The sequence below is a fragment of the Pelecanus crispus genome, chromosome 3 (genome assembly GCF_030463565.1).
Source record: "Pelecanus crispus isolate bPelCri1 chromosome 3, bPelCri1.pri, whole genome shotgun sequence".
Lineage (NCBI taxonomy): Eukaryota > Metazoa > Chordata > Aves > Pelecaniformes > Pelecanidae > Pelecanus > Pelecanus crispus.
Window position 1 is genome coordinate 45,443,301 of NC_134645.1, and position 20,313 is coordinate 45,463,613.

The following is a 20,313-nucleotide window of genomic DNA, read 5'->3' on the forward strand; positions in this document are numbered from 1 at the left end:
TAACTTGACAACAGCCTGCTATATTTGTGAGGTCTGGGTAGCTAAGGCTGTACAGTCATCTTTCTCCAGAAGTGATGTTACAAGAGTCAACAGCAGATATGAGCGTGCTACAATGTTTGCTTTCACTTCTGCCCAGTTTTATGTTTGCTTTTATTTGCAGAGGCCAGTTCAGCTTCCTTGAAGGCAAAAATAAAACAGCTCCAACCTGAAACTTAAATTTTCTGCTTTTTCATTCTCTGAGGACAGTCATCACCATCTTCTACAAGATTTAAAATTACAATCTGACAGAATTCATCTAGGTGCAGGACGCAGGAATGAAAGCCATTAAAATCAGCAGCTTTCATTAATACTTAGACAGTAGCTTTTTCTCTTTTTTTTTGTTGGTATCTTTAATACAGGACTGATGCTTTTAGAGCTTTCCATAAGACTAAGCAGACTGAAAACTTTGAAATCAAGGAATTTCAAACAATTCTTAGCTGTTCAGTATTTCATTGTAATGTTATGTTACCACCATTGACTCAAATGATTTGGCAGGATCAATAACACCCTCCCCTCCTCCCCCTTTACACAAGTAAAAATACCTGTCCAATTTATCCAGAATAGGTTTACTTCCCAGTTTTCCTACAGTCCTTCTCAGCCAGGGAAGAAGACTACAGAAATACAGGCAAGTCAAGTTGAATCACAGACTTTCCTTACTCTAGGACTGCAAAGCAACTTACGAACTACACTATTACCATAGGAATCAGATCAGGCTTTGCCTCAAATCTGAATTAGTCTACCACAATACCGCTTTCAAAAAGAAGACCATAGTGTCTTCATTTTGGAAGCACAGCAGCATGAAAATATTACGAGATGCGCTAAGTGCTACAGCAAGTGAACAGGTGACCAAGACACAAATGGACTCTGGGAGTTCTGTCTTCTCCTGGTTCCCCAAGGAGATGACAATAATACCGGTTCTCTAAAGTTAGTACCGTGACAGCTGCATGTATAGATGACACAGAAGTTAAAGTTAAAAATCCTTCTGTATGCTTAACCTTGCTTCAGCACACCCTTTCCTTGAGCTCAGAGGATTTTGTAGTTTAATAAAGAACAATCCTTAAACATTTCTTTCAGTAGTCAATATTGGGCCAGCTTATCAGACATTCTACACCATGAGTCTCTCAAACAAACAGAAGAGCAATTTGCCCAATTCCCTCTCCAAGTATTTTGACTGGGTAAGAAATGAGTAAGCAGTCTGCAACCCATTTCAGTATCATGCATACATCAGCTCACTGTTCTCCCTGTTGCTCTGCATTCTTACCTCTGTTGCATTAACCTTGCATACATAATATTCAGATACAAATACTCAGTCCCTCTTCTGCCCAGAGATCCTGGCACTGACTGCACAAGTGGAACCAGTAGCAAAGGGTCTATGCACTAGTTCTGCAAGGCAATCCCACATGCTACCATGCTTCTGCCTCCCAACAGCAGCACAAGAGAGGAACTCAGATGCAAGATGTTACCTCTAGCTTTTCAGAAGTTTATCCCTACCTCGCCCTCAGGCCACTTCTAGCAGGCTTTGATCTTTGTCAGCTGAAGTCTCACAAGATCATCTTCCCAATATGTGGGAAATTGGTGTATTTTCTTCACCCAGAATCCTTACCAGCCCCAGGGCTGGATCTTACTACTTTACTTCTGGCAGGTATCACAGCCTTCAGCCCTGCCGGTCTGCTGTGGCAACAGCCAGTTTCAAAGACCATCATAACTCTCCACAGAAATCAGCCTGCCTCCCCCCCTCAGCCCTTCTTTCCTTTCCATACTCTCACAGAGGTATGTGGGGCTAAAGAGGCTTGTGGCTTAAGCTACAGAAATGAACTGCAACTCTGCTGATGCTAAAGCTGAGTGGACTTACATTTCTTCCCATCGTTCTTCAGGGAGACCTTCAAAAGAAAGGGAAAAGGTGAGCAACAGAGGAAGACCTGCTGTTCAGGCAGCAAGCACACTGGTTTTCAGAAAGCAAGAGCTAGGACAAAGCCCATGAGTAGGGCAAAACAACTTCATAAGCCAAGCAAAGAAAAACATGCAGAGAGCTTCTCAAGAAAGCTGTCCAGCCTGGACAAATGGAAACACAGAAGAGCGAGCTGCCACTCCAGTCAAGTCTCTGACCTTTATCAAAATGAATATTTTAAGTTGTGCACAAAGCTTCCCCTCCCCCAGCTCCAATTTTCAAAGCAGTGAGGGAAGCAGTGACCATGCCGCAGTAAAGCCGAAAATGGATAGGTCACTTAAAGGAATCAAAATCATTCCATTAGCTCCATGTTAGTAGTTTCACAGCCGCATATTTCCCATCTGACATTAACCTTAAATCAAGCAGTACTTGTAGGGACAGAACAGATTCACAGAGAAGAGGCTAGAGGAAAAAAAACTGGAAGCTTAACTAGCAGTGGCTTTATTTGACATGTCTTTTCTGAGAAAAGTTTGCTCTCTGAACTAACTTGCTCTGCAAAGGATTTTTATGTTTTACATCTCAGTTCATCCTTAAGACATAGTTCTGGAGCACAGTCATCTACAGCATAACTATCAGCATTTAAAACAGCATAAACCAGCACTGCTGTTGAAAGAAGTGGTTTCTCTGTCCCCAGAGAAAGGTTGTGATTTCCTCCCCCATGCCTCGCTCCCCACTTCTCCTTATGCCACCATAAGCACTCCTGCCATCACACCATGAGCCAGACATGCGAACTCTCCAAGGTAACATTAAACGGGCAAAACATTTAAGAGGATAAGAGTTGCTGTGAAGCAGAGACAAAAGCGGCACAGCTCACAGTGAGGCATAATCTTAATTATCCACCATCTTAGAACTAAGAGGAGCCTAAAATGAAGCCCACTACCTGTATAAAAATGTTAAGCTAGGAGTCAAATGTTTATTACTGACAAAGAAGCAAAGACTTGCGGACTTTGGCTATTGAAAAAATAGCCCTTAAGGTCTCTTCATCTACTCTCGTTACTAGACAACTCATGATTTTTCACCTTTTGCCACTAGGAATGGTACATGGCAACCATGGTGACCTTGAGGCCAGAAGGACCCATGATGATCACCTCATTAATTTCCTGCATAGCACCTTCTAGAGCCCCACACTAACTTCTGCATCCATCTCACACATGCTAGCTTAACCAGAAAAATACCGCTCCAACACACATCTAATCTTGACTTGAAGACTCCAAGTGACAGAGAATCCATGGCACCCTTCAGCAAGCTGCTACTGTGGTCGATTACCCTCAGTATTGAATTCCACACTTATGTCTGGTCTGAGTTGAATTAACCATGCAAATAAATTTCCTTAAAAGGAATTACATTGCATAACATCAAGTATGTCACAATAATGTTAATTAATAAGATGGGACTGATTTAATTAAAATACACCCAATTCAATTTTCCCTAGATAACAGGCTGGTTAGTATTTGTGATGTTAGATGATTTTTCAGCCTTTTCACAACACTGCTGGACGAGTATCTGATTAAACAGCTAATAATTACTAATGAAAGCAAACACAGATTGATTTTTTTTCATAGTATTGCTACCATACGGTACCGTGCTAACACTCTGCTCTGGAGCCCTGCAGAGGAGAGGCCAGTCTCCTCCACCCCACTGCTATTAAGACTGAGTTGGTTTCTGACAAAGGATCCAGTTGTCCTTTAGCCCCAGCTGCCACAGACTTTTTGGATACTTTAACCTTCATTAGCATTTTTTAAACTGTTAGTTTGTACTTGTTGCCATCAGCTTCCTTACCTTTTTGTTATACACCATTGCTGGAATCATTTTAGCCGCCACTTCCATTTCTTACAAGAATGGTTTAAGTTGTTACAGAAGATGACTACACAGCTGAAAGTACTGGGGACACTTCAGCATCTTGAACACCTCAAAGTTAAAAGTTATTTGTTCTTTTATATGATATTTTTTTCCTTTCACATCATTTTTACTCTTCCAGCTTTGCAGCTACAAGTTTACATTTCTTTCTACTTTTCCAATTAGAAGGAGGAATGGATTGGGTAAACAAGTCAAAATCTGTAGATGGAAGGTGCTGCAGTATCAGGGCTGTAGATCACATCTGCTTCTAGAGATTGGTAAAAGTTTTCATGCCTGACTACCTTGCCCAAAAAATAAGTCTGTTTCTCGCAGCTAGCAAAGGTGATACACCCAGTCGACAGTCCCTCTTCCACCCCAGCTATCTTTTTGCATAGCAGCACAGATTTTGAGGACAGAAAGTTCACCAAAATGTTCAAGTTTAAACTAGGCAAATTAGCCACTCTATGTGAAAGTTCTGCTCAAACATCACACCAGCCACACACACACCTGTGTGCATACACACACCCCTCTTACACCCTTCCAAAGTACCCAGAGAATACAGCATTACATGTCCCTTGCCTTTTTCCTTTCTTGCTGTCTTCTTCCTCTCCCTCTTACTGAGGGTACGTGGAGTCTAGGAAGACGTGACTCAAAGCACAGGGCCTTAAGTGGATGCACAGTATGGAAGCATTAATAGTCTCCATTCACTTTCTAACTTTAATTACTGGATTCTGCCTAAATTTCTCAGCTGTCTTACCCTCCTTTCCTACACATACACCCACATATAATATTTAAAGTAATTTTTACTTTATATGTTATGGAAATGGAACAACACTGAGCCTAAGACTAATATCTCCAAAGCTGTCTGAGATGCTCTTGCACTTTTATTAGAAGAGCACCTTTTAAAAGAAACTCACTACCACAGCTTCTCTCTCCATGTCTCACTACTCTGTCACACCTAGCTCTCAACAGGCTGAAAGCAATCACCAATACTCCTTTAAAAAAAACCAAAACGAAGCAAAACACACAAAATAAACCAAGTTATTCTTCATCACTAAATAATAAAATCACAAATTTTAAACCCTATGAAGGACTAGTCAGTAGAACAGATAGATCTTTAAGATTGACATGTGGTACATAGACACCGTAGAATATGCTGCAATTAAGATTTTATCTAGTGAGACAAACATTCTTATTACCCACATAGAATTAAAAGTACTAAGTGGAATGGAAAGGAAAGAAAGGTCAGCTTTGATTATATTCTTAAAGCCCATAACCAAAATCAGGCTAGAAATGGCAGGTACATGAAAAACCTTGTGCTCCAACAACCTGCAGGAACAGCTTCTGTTCAGGTCACTGTAAGGTGCATCCTCCTCCTTTATAGCAACCAAGATTTATTCAGATATTGTGAATAAGTCTTTGTGCATGCAAACCTCTCAACATCCTTTACACAGTAGTTTCCAGTTATTAAAATGAGTCACAAATTCATTAAAGCTTCATCCTTTGCACTTCCTAGCTCCAAAATGAAGACATATTGAATGAATAATGAAACTATATAGAGTGTTTAAAGGGGGGGGGGGTGGGGGGGTGGGGAGAGAAAAAAGGAAATTTTTACTAGCTTTTCAAAAACAAAAGAAACACCAGTGCTCATCACTACAACTTAGCAAGGCTCCAGTTGAGTACAGGATCTCACTAGGCTGATCACTACATAAACAAGTGTTTCAGTCCAAAGGAAAAAAAAAAAAAAAAGGAAATCCTAAAAACCTCAGTCTTAACTGGAGTTGTTCAGAAGTGACCATTTTGTGGAATTCAAGGAAAGAAACAACTCAACTGAAAAAGACAGTAACTCACTATATGGAGGACAGGATGACAGCTCTGGCCAGAGCTGGGACATGCTCCCTGGAGGAGCCCCTTAGACGAGCAGCTTGGGCAACTGGACAGACACACAGCACACTGGCCAGCTTGTCTGCTTTGTTTCTACCAAATCTTTTAATGGAAAGGACACTAACCCACAGAACATTTCTCTTGTCAGATTACTTGGACCAGAAATGGTCAAAAACTTAAGGCGGCGCCAGGGTGGAGGAAAAGACAGATGAGAGGGAAAAGAAGGCTAAAGAGAAAGCGATTTAGTCAAGACCAAAGTAGGCTGACACTTTTCCATTCCCAACCATTCAAATAGTTTCTTTTCCAGTTTGGATCGTAAAACTAAATAAGAGACAAGCATTGCAAAATAAGCACAAAGCAGTTAGCTCACAATGGTATTGGAAATTGAGCATTTCCATGTCAGCTGCCTGTCATCCCACACTTGACAGTGCTCCAGGCTTGCTACAAATTTCCTATGAAATTATCTTTTCATTTCCCAGTGACATAGTCTACTGCCCATGCTGCCTTTCAAGAAACACTTTCCTTCTGTGCTGATCCCAGCTGTCCATTGAGCAGGATACAGACACTCTGAACAGTGTAATAAATCTGTTTATTTCCAGAGCCTGATTTTGCTCCAAATATTTCCAGCATGACAAAAATAAGGGAAAGAGGGAAGAATAAGGACAGCTATAAATTAAAAACAAACCAAAAAGAACTCCAGAGGCCATAAAGTATCATCAACATAAAGATCATCATCTCAGATGTAATCTGGGGACAAGAGAAGGTATTTGGAATTCCGGATTTTTATGCAAGTTCTTTCTAGCACAATAAAGGGAAATTTAGTTTCTCTTGATTAGGCAGTACGCAGGCTCTCTTCCCTCCCCTTCTCTGAAGTACAGGCTTATTCATGAATTACTTGAATGTATGAATTGTCTTTAAAGCTTTATTTAAGCATTATGCCAAGCCGCTCTGACAGAATGGCAAAGCCAAGATTAAAGAGGACTGTTAAGTCTTCCCGTTGAAGAAAAACTACAATGTATTTTTGAAAGACAACAGGGGACAGCACACAGGAAAGATGAAAGCCACGCTTCAAACCAAGTCACTGAACCCGAAGAGAACTCTACAAGCACCCGGCAATACAAGGGACACACATGAAAGAAACTAATTATTGAAAGCCTGAGCAATTAGAAAGTTAACCTCATGAACTGTAAAGGATGTTTACATTAGCTTTGTTCTCTCAGTATTACAGCCTTTAAGCTCCCTAAGTAGTATGTGTAGCACCGACAGCTTAGTTTGTTATTAAGTGCCTGGCTCTAAAGAGTATACTGTTTAACAGTACAAATAGTCTCACTGATTAAGATGTCTACCATGCAGCTGTAACCCCTCCTCCCCCCACAATCAATTACACACGAACTAAGAACATTTTCAGAAAAACATAGCCCTTCAACCCTGACTCAATATGAAAAGGGATTCGGACTCTACTGCTTTCTGTAGCTATTGCAGGTATTTCCAAGGCACCTACCATAGAATCATAGAATTGTCTAGGTTGGAAAAGACCTTTAAGATCATCCAGTCCAACCATTAACCTACACTACCAAGCCCACCTAAACCAATCAAGGGCAGACTAGACTAAACCATATCCCGAAGTGATACTATCATACTAGTACCCAAGCACACACACTCAGTATATGAAGTTCCCACAGAAGAAAGATCATCACTACCACTCCTCCGCCAAAACAGATATTTGGAAAGGGTCATCTTACTGCACAGACTGTAGCAACATGCACGTGTGGTCATCCTACCTTGTTATTAATAGTGAGTGACAACTGCTCCTACTTTCTATGCAAAATGCAAGACAACACTGTAACCTATTTCCCTGTTCAATCATTAAAACATATGCCCACAGCAATGTTAATCACCTAACTCGGCCTCCCCAAAATGAAGAGAGTAAGACACTAGAAGTTTGTATCTTTAAATCTTTCTGTGCAAGATAGTCAAGGAAAAAAAGCAAACACACCCCCAAGCCCAAACCTGGACATTTCTTGTCATCTATGAGCCACAAGATGTTCCACCAGCCTTGCATAGGGGCCACAGAGACACATTCAACATAAATTTTGAGCTACCTCTGTTCCTTTTCTCACCTGTATGTCCCATTCCTTATTCCTAGAAGAAAGCCTTTATCTGCAAGCACAGGCACTGTATAATATAAAAAGAAAACTCTAACAGAGAACAGGTTGTGAATGGGCCACAAAGTTTTAGTTTGGCCAGACTCCTTGCCACCAACAACCACTGTCTTGGATGGCACATCTCCCTTGATTGCTCAGACTAACCATGACTACTACAGCAACAACGTGGACAGTCTGTTACGCACCTTCTCTTTCCTTTCCCGTGTACAGGAGTCAGAGCCTTGTGCCCCAAGAGGACCCCAACTACTTTTTATAGCTGAAAGCACATACTTCCCATCTATCCCCACAGAGAAATTTCAGTTTTCTATTGAAAACAAGAAACATTTTATCCTAAACAGATTTTGAAAGCGTTTCCCCACAATACACCCTCCCCCCCCCCCAAAAAAAAAACCAACAACAAACCCCCCCAAAAAACCTCTCTATTATCTTCCTTCTGGGAAAAGAAAGAACATCCTGGAAGATCACCATAAAGGTCCAAACAAGAAACTGCTGTTCAGATTTGGAAAGCCTGTGACACCCTTTTGCCAAAGCCAAGCAGAAGTAGTGAAAGCTGCACTAACTCAAGGCTTCTTTTACAGAAAACTAACAGCCTACAACTGTAAAGCTTCCTCTAGAATTAATGAGGGGAAGAGATTAACCCATGTAATCATTTGCCCATTTCCCTACTCATATGTTTCATTGCTGGTGCAATCACAAAGATCTATTTGAGTCCAATCAAGTGATTGTAAGTCTATTGTATGACTATTTACTGGACCTTTGCATCTTGGAAAAAAGTTTTGAATGGTGAAATGCCACATATAAACTCAATTCCTAGTTAATTAAGAAGGATGAAGGGTGGCAGAGTGCAAAAGAACGTAGGAGTGAGGAGCAAGATGAAAGCTTCCTTGAATTGTTAGAGATGTCCCAACACTCATTTACCATAAGCAGCAAGGAAGTAAGAATACAGAGTAGGAAATACAGAGCTCTTTGGCTGCTCAATGACCCATCAGCACAGATGCTATCTTACCACACAAGTAAATAAATAAATATTTTTTCCCCTCACAGGGCCAGCTCTAGGTGGCCCTGCTTGAGAAGGGAGGTTGGACCAGATGACCTCCAGAGTTTCCTTCCAGCCTCAGCCATTCTGTGATGCCAGCCCCAAGACACGAATGTTGCTTAAGACATCAAAACAAGTATGAGATCAAGAAATGCAGTTTCAAACACTATCTTTGTTTCCTGCAATTTACAACCATCTCTACTACTGCAAGGCCATTAAAAGTTCAAACTATAAAGCTAACATTCTTTTATCCTTACATCTCATTAGTAGCAGGATCGGATTTTATTCTAGAAAGCTTTAATAGCCTCATTCATTACCACCAGTTGTCTTAATCCCCAAAGAGCAATGAACAAATTCAGAGCATACTGAATTATTCCACAGATATCTTCTAATGCAAGTTTATCCTTTAACTAACAATAGCTGCCCCCTGGAAATCCATAGGGAGCTAAGCTGAATGAAACTGAATGCAGTTTTTTGAAAAGTTTCTTTTGTCAACTTTAGTTGAATTCAGCTAATAACAGGAGTGCTGAGATCTAGATGTGCTTTAAGCCTATCACAATACTAAATGTGCTGGAACTTAGTTTTCTGAAATACTGTTTGAACAGGATGTTTCTGACCGCCTTTATAGCTGAATGTCTCCCATATCATCTCTGTGACACTTCGTATTTCATTTAGAGAAGTCATACATATTAAGGATGTAGGGCTTTTTGAAAGAAGTACGCTACAAATACAGCTTAGTTTATTTGATGTGCAACTTATAACTATGCGGTGTCACTGTAAACAACATATAATAGCTTCCTGTCTTTTTTTCTGTTCCCCCCCCCAGAGTGTACTCTGCTTGCAGTGTCACCAAGTTTAAAATGTATGGCATCTTTTTGTTAGTCTTAGAATGATGCATTTCAAATGGTACTTGATGAATTTCTTTACCAAGAAACAGTAATGAAAGGGGCAATAGATTAGAGGACACCACAACATCTGACAAAAGCAAAGATGAATAGCTATTTCAAATAATTCAGGTCAAATACTATACCTTTAATTTTCCCATCTCAAAGGATAAAAAAAAGCTTCATTCCTTCTGTATAACTAGCTTTGTGCAGCAGAATATTATAATTTGGGAGGAATGGGACTGAAGGAAGAAGATGGGGATTGACCTACCTGAATACCATTGATTCAGTGATACAGGGCTGGATCTTTTATTTGTAACCCATGCACAGCTGTAGCAATATCCACAACACTTTTAAAGGTGACTTACGTGGAAGTGTAGGGTTTTTTCCCAGGGTCTGGCTCTTTCCACAACAGCAGTAGCACCTCTAGTGATATTAGGGCATATGATGCAGGCTGTTACCTTCCTAGGTGTTGGCATTCCCTTCAAACCTCGATTCCTACTCAATTTCACCTACTGAAACAGAGTGAAAAATTCAAGCACTGATGCCTGGATTCTCACCCTGTCCGAAAGGCACAGAATTTGGATTTTGGTGTACATAACTCCTCAGCACAATGATCGGTCTGTAGAGGAGTCAAGCCAGCCATAAAAGTCCCAAACCAGACAGGTACCTTGCCCTGCCACCCTATTCCACCTCCCAAGGGGCTCAGTCTGAGTCTGAACAACACAAAGATCAAATCAGGATGAGTAAATTAATTTGTTTCAAAGTAGTAACTTGAATAGAGCATTCTGTAACTTACAAACCAAGTCTTTTGAAGGTTTCCTGGTTTTCCCCCCTACAATTCAGCATAAAGTAAGACACCTGATGCTTGTCAATGCTTCTGTACACCCAACCCTTTCTGTATGTCAAAATGTCTTGCAGCAACTCTACAGCACCTAGACACGTCAGAGGAGCAAAGTTATCAATTTCCATCTTGAAGAAAAATCTATGAAGAGGCTGCTGCATTGCCAGGAGTCTGTGCATGTCAGGAAATCAGTCTTATGACAGAAGCCCACAGATATCGGGCATGTCAGTCTCTACCAGACAATTTGAAAGGCAAAAATTACTTTTTCACACCACAGCTTAGCAGTTACATTAACCCCATACTTTAGAATTTCTAGCAGGCACCTGCAGAAGCAGAAAACTAGACCAGAAACACCCTCCAAAGGGAACAAGGCTTCTGCCATTACTTTATCTGCAATAGTTCTGAGTTAGTCTCCTTTACAGGAGGGAGCAAAAAAATCTGCTGGGTTGCTGACAGCACATATGGCACGCTGTGCCTAGGATTTATCTTCTACTCAACAAAAAGCTAAGAAAGAGATGAATACCACAGAAGGATGCAAGACAAAAGCTAAAAGAAAGCTAGTCTAATGCCTCCAACCCCTCCACAAAGATGGGGCTTTAGAGATGAACTGCAGCATAGAATACAATCTTTAGCCCATCCACCAAGGCTCCTGCTGACACGCACATCAAATACTTTCTTGTACACTTTGTGCGTATGTGGCCTCAAATCTAACAACTAACTTAAAAACAGAGTCTCCCCATCTAACTGAGCGCAGACACTTTGTCCTTTCTTCTCTCCATTAAAAGCTGACTATGTCATCTTGAAAAAACAAAAGATTTGGTGATGAGCGCTCTGCAATTGCAGGGACATACCATACCCTCTCACCTGCTATCCTCCTAATGCTCTATACAGTGACAGCAAACATCAAAGAAGAAAAAAAAAAAAAAAACCAACCAACTGTGTTCTACAATGCTATGGAAGTTCAGTTCTGTTTTAGGTTGGGGCTTGGGGTTTGTTTTTTTGAAGGTGGGGGCAGCTCTTGACATCCATCAAGGTAACAAGGTAATCCTCCAATTTATTTGCTCTAAGAGATTCTTAGGAGGACTGGGTCACACTTGCTGCGGTTGAGAAGTCATTACTTGCCATCCCTCCTTTATCCCCCCAGTCACACCCTACATTGTCATGCAGTTTTTATGAGGGCTTTTTTCAGATGCTGAGAAAGACTGAACTGATGAAAGAGAGGAGCAAATGCAAAATTTGACTCATAATCTGGTCACATTAAAACCAAACTCTTTGAAACTTAGTTGCAAAAAGTTGAGCTGCAATGAAACAACTGGAACATGCTTTGAGCAAAAAAAACATTTTTCAGAATGAAACAATACCTAAGGATGAATATAGCATCAAGGAGATGCTGGTCAATGCCATGAGCAGTCTATCTATAGAGCAGAAAGGGAGTAGAAATATTAATTAGCAAGTGGAAGAATAAGACAGTTGTTTCCTATGGGAAAGAAACATATAGAAGTTTGTACTAGCAGCATTCAGAGGAAAAGGAAGATTGATGCTACATATCCTGAAATATCCCAAGTCTAATTTTAAGAGGTGCAATCCATACACGCCTTTGGAAGGAGTTTTGTACATCTCCCTTAATTATCAGAGCTCAGTACACAGCATGGTAAAGCTTGGTTACGGCATCAGCTGCCATTCCTCAACTTGCTTCAACTCGTAAGACATGCTCACAAGTAGTTGGACCACCTTTCAAAGCACCAGGGAAACACCCATTATGAACAAAGCCAGAGCTTTCAGGAGGCAGCTCTTCCAGTAGCTGTGCTTCTTGTCTGCGTTTGGCTTGTCCACGCATAAGAGCAAGTCACAGTCTAAACTACTCATGCTGCCACAAAAATATGCTCTGGTGTAGGAGGACTGTTCCATAAGCTTCTGCCAAGCACCAGAGATGTACTCAATGCAAAAGTCTCGGTGGCCACCATTCTTCCCATTTAAAGAAGGATATATAGGAGAGCACTGTTTTCCCTCCACCTTTTCCCTTAGGCTGGTCACAGAAGTGTTTTGGTTTACCTGATGCTAGGCCTTTCAGTGTGGCTCAGTTTTCAGACTGATGTGCTGAGCAGCACCAGAACCGCAGATGTCAGAGGGGTTACCAAAATGTCCTAGTCAGCAATGCAAGTCTTAGAGAGCGCAAGATGTCAGGGATTGTCTCAAGCAGATATGCTCATACACACACCCCTCCTGTTTGCCCTCAAGACATTAAGCCTAACAAACTGGCAAGAAACTGCTTCAGGAAAAGAGGTGGGGGAAGGCAGTGCAGTTTTACAGAGGGGGCATGGGAAAAATCAGTCTGAACAATGTAAGAGACCTGAGTGAGCAGAAAATATGCCCCAAATATAACAAAATTTAGATGGCAGGCTAACTCACGCTCACTTGTCCTTTAAGGAAACGGGAGGTAGTGAAGGCAGCAGGACACCAAAATTGCCACAAGCTTCTCAACTGAGCTCAAGGAGTTCATCCTCTAACATTTGCAGAACATTCTTCCACACAGATCTTGACTTTTTAGCTACTTCCAAGGCACAATCAGAAAGCAGGTTCACTTTCCTGAACTTCTCCCGAGGTGCAGCAGAAAGAGCACATACGAGTAGCAACAGAGCAAGGAAAAGGGCAGGAGCAAACAACAGCTAAAACTACACATCAAGACAAGAACATAAGTTTCAAAAACTGTGCTGAAGGCAGAGAAGGCACTGGGAGAGTGGCAGGGCATGTGCGTAAGTGAGACAAGGCAAGAACAGAACAGCAGAATGCAAATGAGCTCAATGGACAGAAGAGCACAAGACAGAAAAATACGGTAGTTGGGAAAGCCAGCATAAAACCATTTAGGAAAAAGGCGGCGAGAGGGTGAACTAACAATGAAATGCAATCAATTGCAAGAAAAACAGCAGTCAATACCAGACTGCACTAAGACAGCAATCCATTAACAATCAATTATAGTGAAACAGCAATAAGATATAGTCAGTAAAATGACCAGCTGAAGGAACTATTCTTTTCCACATGTGTAAACTATAATTTCCTCTACCCAGTTACCATTTTTTAAATTGTTCGTTCAATTAAATTAAGCCTGTGTCTATTCTATACATAGTTGCAGTATTTATGAGACTACTAAGAAGCCATACTTGAAGCTGGGGCAGGGGATTGCTCACAAGGTTTTCATGTAAGCATTTGGGAAAGACATTCTTATGCCATCACGTCTGCACTTTGCAAGCTGTAATAATTCATTCCCATACATTGGAGGGCAGGGATTGTTGCTTATTTCTTTAAGAAGATAAGACCATGAAGATTAAGGGGAAGATAACTGGTAGAAATCCACTTATGTTCTCCTCCACAAAGATCTGCTGCACTGTATCCCAGGAACACTGTCTGTAAGGCTTACTGAAGTCCCGCATTTCCCTTTGCATGGGTCCACATTCATGGCAGTAGAGTCATCTAATTTCCTTCAGCATCTACTTTCCCTTCCGTGCTTACACTTACATACCACAGATGCTGCTGCAACTTTGCCTGGAGATTCTCCTCCTACCTGTGAAGATCGACATGCATTTCATAAGCTCATCTACATTCACACCAAAGGAGCACTGGAATGCAGCAGATCATAGGCCAGCATGGTTGCAACTTATAAATACCAGTTTCCCATACTGAACAAAAAGAGGCATCAAAGAACAGCATTCAGCCACCAGCAGCAAACCTATATTTACCTGTCGTAAGTTCAAATTTGCTTCATTTTGTATAAAATTGTGACATTTGAAGGGGCTACTTTCCATTTGGCAAGCTAGAGATCCTGAGATACTGTTCACCCTTATCCCTCTTCTGATGGGAAGGCATTGGATGCAAGTATTAAACTCTGCCTTCTCTTGGGTAGCTAGGTTAGGAAGATTTGATTTAATTAAAGGAGTTCCTGCACGATGTTTTAATTCAGCCTCCCAAGAAAACAACATTGTAGGGCTTAAATAGAAGGCACTGAGCAGACAACTTTTTTTCCATAGCAAAGACATATCTGTTATTGTGTAAACTTACTTTTGTTAAGACACAAACTAATACAACTGATGCACTGCACCAAGGAAAATTGAGCAGACAGCCTTGGCGGCAGCACATACACTGGTTTACCACAGAAAAAGAAATACAAAAGCTTTTAATGAAAGAAGCCGAACGCAAAGATAATAGCTTTCATTTCACTACAGCATTGCGGAAGGAAACAATCAGTTTTCCAAAGGACTGCTCCAAGTTATAAACTAGCGAAGGCCCTGCGATTTCAGATAACAGCTCCTCCTGGTTTGTCCTCTCAAGTAACTGGCGATCAATCAACGCAGCAAATTAAAGCTCAATTTAGTTTAACAGGCTAACAGAAACAGGGTATGATACAATACCTTTAAAAATCTCTTTGACAGCCAGCAGACAACTGTTTATGCTTTGTGTATCAGGCCCAATTTCACTGAACTTTATTGCAGCTACAGAGCCACAACTTTTGGAGGGCAGGAGTTTCAGTTATGCAAAGCTCCACCTCTGTCGCTTTGAGAATATGAGGTTTTTCTTCTCACAGAAGAGAGCTACACGTACTTCACTACTGATACAGCTGTGAAACAGACCCTTCCATGCCCAGCTGTATCTGCCTACACTTTACCTCAAATACTTTCAGATTGCTGCTGGGGGCAGGGGGGGAGGGAGGAGGGGGGAAGAAGGCAGTAATGGCACTAAAAATATGGGGATAGGTAGAAAGATTTGGTAACCGTTTCACTAATTTAAACTTGCTTGGGCCAGACATCAGAGTTTTAAAACAATGCGAAGGGCCAAGTCGTCGTTCTGCTGTGTGAAACACAATCCTCTCCTCTGGCCCTTGGAGAGCTGACATCCTAGGCTCCTTAAGCCTGAAATGTTTGGGTTCCCCCCCACCCGCCCCCAATACATTTAGGTTTGGGATATTATAACAAGTAATTAAGTATCTCCTTTTTAGCACATATAATGAGATTTGCTGCATTAGGGCATCTGGTTTTATAGCACACATACTGTCACTAGCTTTATAGCATTTCTAGAAAATTAGAGTTCTTTCTAAAAAAAAGCAAACAACAAAAACCACATTCTTTTCTGAATACATAAATGTGTTAGTCATTTGGCATGCTGATTTAATCTGTATTAATTTAGATTGTACTATTAGGCAATTTAAAGTTTTACACCATATTAATATAGTCATGAATTTAAGTGACCTGCAAACATTAAGTTTTGAAGAACCTGGCCATATTCCCGGGAAAGGAGCCCATTACCTAGAAGCCAGCCAAGTATCTTTCGATAATAACTACAGCAAGGTGGCACAGTATCAGACCTTGTCTCTTCATCCTTTTCTCCATCACTTTCTATACCACTGCCCGTACGTGCTGGCGAGACTCGTCTAGCACATTTTGGTTTTCAGAGTGCAGGCAACAAGAAAACCAGCTCCATGCGAGCTTTTGGGAGCAGAACATGGAGAAAGAACACAAATAACACAGAACTCCCAGCCAACCTAAGTATGGAGGGGGTTTTGCCCAGGTGAAGACCCAACTAGTGAAGATGCAGACCAAGCCCCCACCCTTGCTTCTGCATGGAGTCACTAGCTTCCAGGTCACTTTTCTATTTGTTTTTCAGCCAAGCCCTATAGCCATTTTCCTACCCTAATGACTTCTAAGGAACACCAATCTACGGGACAGGTTCAGTTCTCTGAGCATTAGGGCACGCAACAGAAGACAATTAGTCAAAACAGGCATGGTCCTGCAAGCCTGTGCTGGGACATTCAAACACACAGGGCCCTCTGTGCTGTCAAGGGCAGAGTACAGCAGACAAATGAGGCATTCGAAACCACCCCCTCACACTGCATCTGTTCCTCATGGCTTACCAGGATTCAAAGCTAGCACTCCTGGGGACAAATACCTGATCCTAGATACCCACAGTTAAAGAAACAGGTGCTGCAGAACTAGAAGCAGCCATGGCAGGCTTCAGAAGGCTGAGCAAGTAGCAGTAACTATACGCACCCCTAACGCCTGAAACCTAGGAAGTCACGCTGACTGTTGGTTTGGAGAACAGACCAGTAACTGTATCTAAATAAGCCTGAATAACACAATAGTAATCAAGAGTGCCAATAACATACACATACCTAAATACCCATACATTCCAATTAATGTTGATATTGATGTACTTTTCTATTCCCATGCAAGAGCACTTCAGAAGTAAGAGCGGAGAAGAGCAAAAGATCTGTAACCTTTCTACTGAATTCAACTGTTTGTACTTCCACCCAGGAGCCTGTATTATTCACATTTTAGCCTGTGGAACAAAAGCACTGGGGTAGTTTGAAGAATAGACCCTCCAATTAACTGTGGCACACCTCCTGTCTGCTCTTCACTAACATTTAAACTAGTTTCTTCAAGATTATCTTATCAAACCTTTGAGCATAAGCACTACATAGAAAACTGGGATCTGAAATCCAAATCCAAGAGACAACCCGCAGCCAGCTGTGTGTCAGCTCTGTCAGCAGCAGGACATTGCTGCTCAAGGCCAAGCAGGGAAAGGACACAGGCCTGTCATTAGTAGTAAGATTCTGCAATGCAGCCATGCACTACCAGCTCCTGGTCATTTTACTACTCCCAATGCAGTAAGGAAGATCTAGACACTTACTAAGCAATTTCGAGTCACCCTGCCTTGAAGATGATGGCAAGTAAGCAGCACCACCTCGAATAAAGACTCTGGACTTAAATTTTTCTTCCTTCTATGTACATTTTCAGCTTTCTCTTCTCCCTCTCCCTTTTCTTACTTGTTTGAGGGCTTAGGAGGAGAGAGGGGTAAGGGCAAAGTAAAACAGTAGCCACAGCACCAATAAAATACTTCCTCCCCCAACTCCCTATCAAGTCATTCTACCTTCCTCTCACACCTGTCTTGCCCATTTAAACCAGAAGACCTTGCAGCTGATTGTTACCACCTAGATTTTACTGTCCACTACTGCCTAAGCAGTGCTATTTTCAGTTGACTTTAAATATTACCTTTAACGCTATTCTGAACTAAACCTGAGAAAAGACTCCTGACAGCAGAAGTCCCGCGCTTTTGTATACTTAGGATTGAGCAGAGCATTTTGTACATTTTCTCAGCATACTACAAGCACAGCCACTGCTCTAGACAAGTTGTCAGATAAGACCCTCTAGTGTCAGAAGAGGCTGTAAAAGTACTTGTTTTATTGCAAGACCGAAGGCAAGGAGCGATCACAGCATTGAGACCAGAGAAGCCTCTTTCTTCTCACCTCCTCCCAGTTCTGTGTCCAGCTAAAGAAGATCCCTTTGCTAGGCATGGTAGTTCACTCTCTTTCCCTGCCTCTGGCAGCCCCGTCACCAGTTTGCTCAGGGGTATGAGCTCAAGCCGCTCAGTGCGTTATCCTGTCAAATAACAAACACTTCCACAGATGGAGGCTCCCCAGTCTCTCTGGGCCCCCATTTCAGTATTTGATCATCTTCGCAATGAAGAGATTTTCCCGACTGGAATTTTCCCTGATGCAACTTGTGCCTGTTGCTCCTTTAAGGGGCTGATGTCCGTAACAAGGAAAAACAAAACCACCAAAAAAAAAAAAACCTACCCCCAGAAGCCGGGAACTAAAGAGATCGTCCTAGTGCTGTTCTGTATACATCAGTAACCTCAAAAACTTTTAGCAACTGACAAGAAGCCGCGCAGGCAGTGAACTTGGTCCATCATCAGCTTGACCAGCCCCTCCTGCACCTCTGCAGCCCCACAACGTCAGCTTCGAGTCTGCCCTGGCTCTGGCTACAGCCGCAGCCCCTCCGGTCGCCCCCACCCGTCCCTCTTGCCTCTCCCCATCGCCAAGCCGCAGTCAGCCTTCCTTGCCATCACCCCTTCCCTCTTCCCCCTCGCCTCTCGTTGCTCTTCGCAACGAACGACACCTCATCATCTCCCCAGCCCGGCCCCCGCCGAGCAGCCGCCTCCCGCGAAGCCCCGGGGCAACCTCCCGGCGGGCCGGGGAGCCAGCGCCTGCCCTTCGCCCCCCGCTCCACCCCCGGGCGGGGGTTTCCCGTCCGCTCCCCCTCCGCTTCTACCGCGCCGCCGCCCGGCCCGCTCCCCCGCGGGCACCCAAAAAGTAACGGCTTCAACTTCTAACTCGTCCCCGAGGCGCACCCGGGCACCGGGAGCCGCCGCCGCCCGGCCCCGGCCCCTGCCCGGCGGAACCCGCCGGGCAGGGGCCGGGGCCGGGCGGCGGCGGCAGCGCCGCGGCACTCACCCGCCGGACGGGGAGCGACCTTCCCGCGGCCGCCAGCAGCAGGAGAGCGAAGCCGAGCAGCGGCCCCGGGGCGAAGGGCATGGCCGGGGGCGGCCCCCCCATGCGCGGGGGGGGGGGGCCCGGCGAGGCTCCGGCTCCCCGCGGAGGCTCCGCGGCGGGGGACGGCGGCGCGGCGGCGGGCGCCGCGGGGGCTCCGGCGGCCGCTTTTGTAGCGGCGGCGGAGGCGGGGACGGGGCCAGCCCAGGTGCGGCCCGGCCCGGCCCGGCGGGGCTGGGGCTCCGGCTGCGGGGTCGCGCAGGCTGCTCGCCGCAACTTCTTTTGTTTTCATCTGACTCTGTCCTGGCTTGGGCAGCTTGGTGGCCTTCGTGCTGCTCGTGACGTCCAGGTTTGATTAGTTTTTACGAACAGTAAATGCAATTACCCATTTCTAACAGGAATTCGCAGAGCTGCACGTCTGATGAGAGCTCGGTTTCTGAGTTAAAGTCGGGGCACGCAGGTCAGTCCTAGCAGTAGTATGATGTGTAAATTCGGAGGATTTAGAAAACTTACTTGCCTGGCAAAAGGGTGCTCTGAGTTTGTTTTGCATATTATTTGGTAACACAGATTCGTATTATCGTCCTTACGTGTTCACTTTGCACAGACTAGCAAAACTAAACCTTCAATAAATCGCATCTATTCAGTGAGCTTATACACCAGCGTCTGGAAGAAGAAAGCATACAGAACCGAACAGATTTAGAAGGAAAGCTCAAAATTGAACAGGGAGCTGGGGAAAAGATTTCACATTGGTCTGTTAGATGCTACTGGAATATAAAGAAGTTAATAGCTTAAATATTAATGGTGTATATTAATTTCAAATACAACACAGCATCAGGCTGATGCTTTGGGAACATAACTGGTCAGAGCATCGATGCTGTGAGATCATGAAATTCCTCAACATGTGAATTGCCGGGACAGCAGTTACATCTCAAAAGCTAGCTCCAGGCAGAAAGAATTTGCCATGGTGCTGTGGTTGCCTGAAGGCCGAAAAGATATTTCCTTCAACTTTTCTAAAGTGAGAGAAAACAAAAGTTGAAGGGAAAAAAAATTACTTCCAAAGAGGAGAGAAAGAACATACATTTGGGGTTGTTAAAAGAGATGATCCCCAAACATGCCAAGTTAGTTGAAACCTGTAATGTCTGCCTCAGGTGATGTTTTCTCTGTTGCTAATTGAGATTAATTTTTTTTACCATCCCAGTAAAATAAATACTCTGTTCCTGTAGAATAAGTATGTCTGCTACAGACATTGCTGAAGACTTAGGGAACAGTGAGAAGGAATGAAGAATAAAGATCTAATTGAAAAAGCATGTCCAGCCACAGCAATGTCACCTGGAACAATGAGGAGACTCTGTGATTTTTAAAG

At 43.1% G+C, this 20,313-nt stretch overlaps 1 protein-coding gene across 1 annotated transcript in view; it reads right to left on the minus strand.

Annotated features, from left to right (window-relative positions):
* Positions 1 to 18,995, minus strand: part of GLP1R (glucagon like peptide 1 receptor) — an 87,143-nt gene extending 68,148 nt beyond the window's left edge. The window contains exon 1 of the mRNA XM_075707686.1: positions 18,795 to 18,995. Within this exon, the coding sequence (XP_075563801.1) occupies positions 18,795 to 18,995 (201 nt within the window). The remainder of the gene's footprint in view (positions 1 to 18,794) is intronic.
* Between the last annotated feature and the right edge of the window lie 1,318 nt (positions 18,996 to 20,313).